Source organism: Anolis sagrei, chromosome 10 (assembly GCF_037176765.1).
Source record: "Anolis sagrei isolate rAnoSag1 chromosome 10, rAnoSag1.mat, whole genome shotgun sequence".
NCBI lineage: Eukaryota > Metazoa > Chordata > Lepidosauria > Squamata > Dactyloidae > Anolis > Anolis sagrei.
The window spans coordinates 3468753-3477180 of record NC_090030.1 but is presented as its reverse complement, the minus strand read 5'-3'; the positions used below and the strand labels follow the sequence as shown (position 1 = coordinate 3477180).

Genomic DNA, 8428 nt, shown 5'->3' with positions numbered 1-8428 from the left:
GTTCACCTACAATCACAGAGCATTCTGAACCCCACCAATGTTAGAATTGGGCCAAACCCCCCACACAGAACCCCTATGACCACCAGAGTGGGCCACAGCAGCACGTGGCAGGGGATAGCTAGTAGTAAATAAATATCAGAAGGATGAAAGCTGCCACAAAACTCCCATAGCTAACAAATCACCACTTTCACAATGTAATCTCCAAAGACGCTTGAGGTGTTCCACCTCGTTTGGAAAACTGGAAGGAATACTTCTTTAGAACGTGAAAGTAGAGTCTCAACACCATTTCAGCATTCACTTGATTTATTTAGCATAGCCACAGAACAAAATAAGTTTGTACATTCAGTCACGCATAAAAACAGAATTACAAAGTAGTCCACAATGGCAGGGAGTGCAATCTGTCAGAGCTGCGACTCATCTGCCACTTCACTTATACGTCTTCATGTGCCAGAGGCCGTCATTTAAATAGTGAATATTCTCAATGCCGATCCCTTTGTTGACCTTCTCTCTGTGGAAGGAAGCAGGAAGGGGCAGGAGAGAAAAGAACAGCAAGGCATCAGTTTCCAGATCTTTGGGGTAGATAAATAGGATTCGCCTCTACATGACCTAGATACACTTCTGACAGCGTGTTATCGAAGGCTTTCATGGCCAGAATCATTTGGTTCTGGCTGTGTTCCAGAAGCATTCTCTCCTGACATTTCGCCTCCATCTATGGCAGGCATCCTCAGACGCTGTGAGGTCTTTTGGAAGCGAGGCAAGTGGGGATTATATATATCCCTTTGGCATTATGTCCAAGATGGGAGAAAGAACTCTTGTCTGCTGGAGGAAGGTGTGAATGTTTGGCCAGCTTGATTACCATTGAATGGCCTTTTTGCTTCAAAGCCTGGCTGGATGCTAACCGGGAAGGGGGGGGGTCCTTTGTTGGGAAGTGTTAACCGATTTTGTTTCCTGTCTGGAATTCCCGTTTTCTAAGTGTTCTTTATTTACTGTCCTGATTTGAGCTTTTTTAGCATTGGGTCGCTATGAAGTTTGCAAAGTCAATCAGTGAGAGTAGCCTAGCAACTGCAAAGTCAATCAGTGAGGGCATCTGCATAGAAGTAGCCTGGCCCCTGTTGCCTGGAGGCATACTCTGTTTGGAAGGTGTTAACTGGCACTTGATCATTTGCTGTCTGGAGTTCCCCTGTTTCTGAGTTGTGTCCTTTATTTACTGTCTTGATTCTGGCGGTTCTGTTCATTTTCATGGTTTCCTTCGTTCTGTTAAAATTGTCCACATGCTTCTTGTGGATTTCAATGGCTTCTTTGTGTAGCCTGATGTGGTAGTTCTTAGAGTCGTCCATTGAAATCCACAAGCATGTGGACAATGGACAATTTCAACAGAAAGGAGGAAATAATGAAAATGAGCAAAATCTGGCTACCAATATTAAAAAAAAACTCTAAAAATCAGGACAGTAAATAAACAGTAACACTCAGAAAACAGGGGAATTCCAGACAAGGAGAATCAACCAGGGCCAGTTAATACCTCCCAACAAAGGATCCCCTAGGCAGGAAGCAGCCAGGCTTTGAATCTGCAAGGCTATTCGTTGCTAATCAAGCTGGCGAATTGCAACATTCCCATTTGCTTCCAACAGACAAGAGTTCTTTCTCCCACCCTGGACATTATTCCAATGATATATAAACCTGACTTGCCTCGTTTCCAACAGACCCCTCAACCTCTGAGGATGCCTGCCATAGATGTGGGCAAAACGTCAGGCCAGAAATCCCAGAAAACACAGCAGCCAAATCTTCTGACAGCATTAGCTAAAATCCTTAAAGTCCAAGATATTGAACAATTTGCTAGATAGCAGTTGGGGGATAGTTTTCTTCACTTAGGCCTTAACCAGGCTGAGGAAAACTTACTCCCTTGAATGACATTTCCCAGTATCCCCAGCCAGCACAGCCATTGCTTTTTATCCATCAACATTGGTAATGAATTACAATTCTCTTTCTAACATTATCAAACCCGTCCTAACCAGAAATTTACCTAATTTATAATTCCAATGGAAAGTATTTTTTCATCAAACAATCAGACATGTGTGCTTTTAAAAAAGAATGTACAGAGCCATATTATGCCAAGTGTTGTAAATTACGGCCAGTCTACCCTAGTATTTTCCAATAAATAGACTCTCCAAATACCAACTCTTTTAACAGACCTCCTGCAGAAGAGGCAGGCATTTAATACTAAGCTGTAGTAAGCCTGAAATAACGCTTTGCATCTTGACCGGATTATTTCAGTCTGTGACAATGAAGGATAAAATGCCCCGTTTAGAATAAAGACTCACATATCATCTGCTGACATCTTCATGACTCCAACGCACAGGGCATGTTGCTTGCCTTCTGCCATTATTGCCTAGAAGAGTAAGCTAAGGAAGACACTGCATGTGCAGGACATCAGAAATAAGCATCATTTCCAAACAGAACAAGGACACCCTGAAATAACTGTAGAAATTTAATGTATTGTCGAAGGCTTTCATGGCTGGAATCACTAGGTTCTTGTGGGTTTTTTTCGGGCTATATGGCCATGTTCTAGAGGCATTTTCTCCTGATGTTTCGCCTGCATCTATGGCAAGCATCCTCAGAGGTAGTGAGCTCAGGAGAAAATGCCTCTAGAACATGGCCATATCACAGAAATGCTGGACCACTGGCGAAACGTCAGGAGAAAATGCCTCTAGAACATGGCCATATCATTTATGTAGTTTGTATTTGTTGTATAGTCATATGTTGTTGATACTGGCCTCTGTAACTGTCTTTTTATGTGTACTGTACACCGCCATGAGTCGCCCGTAAGGGCTGAGAATGGCGGTCAATAAGTGCATCTAATAAATAAATAAATAAATAAATATCACAGAAATGCTGGACCACTCCAACAACCACCATGTCAGGCTACACAGAGAAGCCACTGAAATCCACAAGCATGTGGACAATTTCACAGAAAGGAGGAAACCATGAAAATGAACAAAATCTGGCTACCAGTATTAAAAAACTCTAAAATTACAACAGAGGAAACAACCAGGCACATCTTAACACCTCTCAACAAAAGATTCCCCCAGGCTCAGCCAAGCCTTCAAATGCTAATGAAGGTGGCCAGTTGAAACATTCACACCTAGCTCCAGCAGAAAAGAGCTCTTTGCCCCACCCCAGCCATTCACAGATATATAAACCCATTTTCCAAACTCCAACAAACCTCACTACCTCTGAGGATGCTTGCCATAAATGTAGGCAAAACGTCAGGAGAAAATGCCTCTAGAACATGGCCATATAGCCGGAAAAAACCCACAAGAACCTGTAGAAATTTAAGTTTCTAGAATATTAATGAGTGAGAAATATATGTATGACCAGGCTATCCATATCTGTCTAGCTTCAGCAATGCTGCTCCCAAGCTCTCCCCTGTATTCACTCAAAGGATTGTGGTCTATCAAGGAAAAAGGACCACATATTACTGCTTTAGAGCAGTGTTTCTCAACCTTCCTAATGCCGCGACCCCTTAATACAGTTCCTCATTTGTGGTGACCCCTAACCATTAAATTATTTCTATTGTTACTTCATAACTGTAATTTTGCTCCTGTTATGAATCATCATGTAAATATCTGATATGCAGGATGGATTTTCATTCACTGGACCAAGTTTGGCACAAATACCCAATATGCCCAAATTTGAATACTGGAGGGGTTGGGGAAGATTGATTTTGTCATTTGGGAGTTGTAGTTGCTGGGATTTATAGCTCACCTACAATCAAAGAGCATTCTGAACTCCACCAGCGATGGAATTGAACCAAACTTGGCACACAGAATTCCCACGACCAACAGAAAATACTGGAAGGGTTTGGTAGACATTGACCTTGGGTTTTGGAGTTGTAGTTCACCTACATCCAGAGAGCACTGTGGACTCCAACAATGATGAATCTGGACCAAATGTGGCTCGAATACTCGATATGCCTAAATGTGAGCACTGGTGGAGTTTGGGGAAAATTGACCTTGACATTTGGGAGTTGTCGTTACTAGGATTTATAGTTCACCTACAATCAAAGAGCATTCTGAAACCCACCAATGATAGAATTGGGCCAAACTTCCAACACAGAACCCCCCTGTCTAGCCAGTGCGAACCTCCCTCCAGCCTCGCATACTCTCCCTCACCACACTGCCATGTGCCGAGCACACCTGCTCTCCACACTTGAACTCTCAGAAATAGCCCTCCCCTTGGCTGAGAGGCCATCCAATCGCAGTGGAGGAGGGCTTTTGGTGGGAGGATTCACCGTCTGTTTCCAAAAAGGAAGGGAATGACAGCCTTCTCTGCCAAAAGGGTTCCTAAAACCACCAGAAATATGTTTTCTGATGGTCTATAGTGCCCCTCTGAAACCCCCTCGCAACCTCACCCAGGTTGAGGAAATACTGTTTTAGAGCAAAGGCCACATATCTGGAATATTCAGCAATTGTTGTATAGGCCTACTGCCCTACTGAGATCATTTGCTTATATTATGCGCAAAATGAAACTGGACAAACCGCCTCACCTGGGAGTGGTAATTTTCCTTTAAAACGAAGTACAACCCTCTCCCTCTGGCACCTTTCGCAACACAACTGGCCATTTTCAGTTCCATTTCCTAAACAATGCTGCACGTTACAAGATGGCGACATAGTCCCTGCGAAGCATCAGATCCAAAAACTCAACACTGACATCTAAATGTGTTCCGCTCATTTTCAGAAACCCAGCACACAATACAGAGACTAAGACACGGTGACTCCCCAAGGATACCACGATTGTATCAGCAGCTGCAGGATAAAGTTTAGCTCCTGGAGACGTCAGGCCAGGACACATTATATTTGCTCCGCTAAGTACAAATTTAATGGCTCCTTTATCAACTTGTTGATGTGGTAGAATGAACGGATCTAAGAAAGAAGGGGGAAAACATAAGCAAAGAAGGTAAGAGACTGACTGAACTGAGCCCGTCCCTGCATTGCGAAATCTTTTGTTTTCTCAACACACTTACATTTATGAAGTAATCTCAGTGTGGGGTAAAAAGGCCCTTCCCTTTGCCTGAAGAACAGCAACTCTCCATTTACTGTGAGGATTTCTATATGTTCATGACTAGAATACACAAAAATAATTACTTCATGGAGCTTTATTGTCTGCTTCTTTGTATTAAAGTGGAGAACATATTTTTATATATATATATATATATATATATATATATATATATATATATATCCATCCATCCATCCATCCATCCATCCATCCATCCATCCATTCTGCATAGGTATATTTGTTTCAACCTTAAAAAGAAAACTTTACATCCTTCCCTATCTACAGACACACATCCTGACAAAAACATAATCGAGGACAGCGCACTATTACTAGATCATTTGCCCCTATATGGAAGAAACTGGTGAAATCACCTTTGCATTCCCTGTCTAAGATGACCCTATGTACTTGAATCGGGCTTTAGTACAGCTGGTAAATCAGCAGTGATGATAAGATCTACCAACTAAAAGGTCGCCAGTTCGAAGACCCAGGTCAGCATGAGCTCTCAACTGTCAGCCCAGCTTACTGTTGACCTAAGCAGTTCGAAAACAGCTTGAGCTATAAGTAGAGAAATTAGGTACCGCTAAAACAAGCAAGGAAGGTATTTTACAACACCATAAAGAAAAAAGATCAGAAAATGCCCACGACAAAAAGGAAGGAGGAAGTCCTAATGGCGCTTTGTCATAGAGGATGGAGCGACAGCACCCCCCTGTGGCTGGATTTGAGCACAACCTCCAAGGACGTCAACACAACATATCTCTGTCCTCGCTCTCCAAAATGGCATTGAATGATTGTCGTGGGGAGATAGGGCAGAGTATAAGTAAAGTGCTATTATTATTATTATTATTATTATTATTATTATTATTATTATTATATTATTGCTTCATGAAGCTGCCATAAGTCTACAGGCATCTTGACAGCACATTCACACATAAATACTAATAGCCAGCATTTTGCTACCCATTTGCCAATCTCCTCTGTGATATTGAAAAGGTTTGTCACAGAAGACCAAAAATATCAACACAGCAAGGAAACAAGGGGAGGAAACAAAGAGCAACGCAGAAGGAAATACGTACCATCGTACTATCTTGACAGGGTCTTTCTTTGGCATAATTTGGTTTAGCCATGGCTCAATACCAGGAAATTGGTCGATCAGTTGATTCTTAATACCTTTAATAACAGAGGTCTTCAACTGGATGCAATTCGACACATTCTCCTTTTCATCAAATCTGACAAGTGAAAATATAATTTCAGAAGTGATTTCTGCAGCTGTACTATCTTCTTGCCTCACCAATTCCCAGCAAAACCTACACACAACTAATCAGAAATGACTCCTATCGGATACACCTATTCCTTTGTTATGCCAATACAAGTGCAGACTTCATTGGAAGGTCACTTCTGAGACAGAAAAAAAAACACACTGCTAGGAAGGGTCCTGAGTCTACACTGCCAGATAATCCAGTTCAAAGCAGATACTGTGGATGATCCGCCTTTATATTCTGGGTTATATGGCTGTGTGGAAGGGCCCTGAGTCTACACTGTCAGATAACCCAGTTCAAAGCAGATATTGTCAATGGTCCGCTTTTATATTCCAGATTATATGACTGTATGGAAGGGTCCTGAGTCTACACTGCCAGATAACCCAGCTCAAAGCAGATATTGTGGATGATCCGCCTTTATAATCTGGGTTATATGGCTGTGTAGAAGGGCCCTGAGTCCACACTGCCAGATAACCCAGTTGAAAACAGATATTGCGGATGATCTGCCTTGATAATCTGGGTTATATGGCTACTTGGAAGAGCCCTGATTCCATACTGCCAGATAACCCAGCTGAAAGCAGATATTGTGGATGAACCGCCTTGATATCCCGGGTTATATGGCTGTGTGGAAGGGCCCTGAGTCTACACTGCCAGATAACCCAGTTGAAATCAGATATTGTGTATGCTCCGCCTTTATATTCCGGATTATATCGCTGTGTGGAAGGGTCCCGAGTCCACACTGCCAGATAATCCAGTTCAAAGCAGATATTGCGGATGATCCGCCTTGGTATTCCGGGTTCTGTGGCTGCGAGGAAGGGTCCTGAGTCCACACTGCCAGATAACCCAGTTGAAAACAGATATTGCGGATGATCTGCCTTAATATTCCGGGTTATATGGCTGTGTAGAAGTGCCCTGAGTCTACACTGCCAGATAATCCAGTTCAAAGCAGATATTGTGGATGATCCGCCTTTATAATCCGGGTTATATGGTTGTGTGCCTACACTTCCAGATAATCCAGTTCAAAGCAGATATTGCGGATGATCCGCCTTGATATTCCGGATTATATGGTTGCATGGAAAGGTCCTGAGTCCACACTGACAGATAACACAGTTGAAAGCAGATACTGCGGATGATCCGTCTTTATAATCTGGATTATAAGGCTGTGTGGGTGGGTCCGGAGTCCACACTGGCTGATAACTTAGTTGAAAGCAGATATTGCGGATAATCCGCCTTTATAATCCGGGTTATATGGCTGCGTGGAGGGGTCCTCCTTTATAATCCGTGTTATATGGCTGTGTGTCTACACTCCCAGATAATCCAGTTCAAAGCAGATATTGTGCATCATCCGCCTTTATAATCCGAGTTATATGGCTGCGAGGAAGGGCCCTGAGTCCACACTGCCAGATAACCCAGTTGAAAACAGATATTGCGGATGATCCGCCTTTATAATCCGGGTTATATGGTTGTGTGTCTACATTGCAAGATAACCCAGCTCAAAGCAGATATTGTGCATGGTCCGCCTTGATATTCCGGGTTATATGGCCGCGTGGAAGGGCCCTGAGTCCACACTGCCAGATAACCCAGCTGAAAGCAGATATTGCGGATAATCCGCCTTGATAATCCGGGTTCTGTGGCCGCGAGGGAGGGCCCTGCGTGGGAGCGGCCCTCGAGGCCTCCAGGCCCGACCGGGACCCGCCCTGCCTTCCCTGCACTCACTTCTTAAACATCCTGGGTCCCGCGGAGCAGGCCGCACCGAGGGCCTGGGAGTCTCCTGGACCCCCTCGCCGGCCCGCTTGCCTCCGCCCTCGGACACACAGAGAGAGACGAGTGCGCCGCCCGCCCGCTGGAACAGGCCTCTCCGGCCCTGCCTCCTGCTCTTCCTGCTCAGCCCAGGCCGGAAAGCAAACGCCGCTTGACGGCTCCCGGTGTCGCAAAACAGAAATGAGGCCGCAACTCACTCCTCCCTCGGTTCTGATGTAGGCGCCGCTACGTCAGGAAGGGGGCGTGTCCTCCGCCCCGCCGTTGCCATGGAGACCCACAAACCCTGCTTTGAGGCTTCTGAGGCCTATAGGCTTCTTGGAAAGGCCTCCATTGACATTAGTATTATTATTAGTATT

The 8428-nt window shown here is 44.2% G+C and overlaps 1 protein-coding gene across 1 annotated transcript; it reads right to left on the bottom strand.

Moving 5' to 3' along the window:
- Nucleotides 1–285: 285 nt before the first annotated feature.
- MCTS1 (MCTS1 re-initiation and release factor) lies at nucleotides 286–8254 on the bottom strand. Its single transcript, XM_060756410.2, has 6 exons — nucleotides 8028–8254; nucleotides 6129–6281; nucleotides 5021–5118; nucleotides 4786–4919; nucleotides 2319–2386; nucleotides 286–508 (listed from the first exon to the last, which is right to left on the bottom strand). The coding sequence occupies exons 1-6, from the start codon at nucleotides 8036–8038 to the stop codon at nucleotides 427–429; spliced, it is 546 nt and encodes a 181-aa protein (XP_060612393.1). The 5' UTR covers nucleotides 8039–8254; the 3' UTR covers nucleotides 286–426.
- Between the last annotated feature and the right edge of the window lie 174 nt (nucleotides 8255–8428).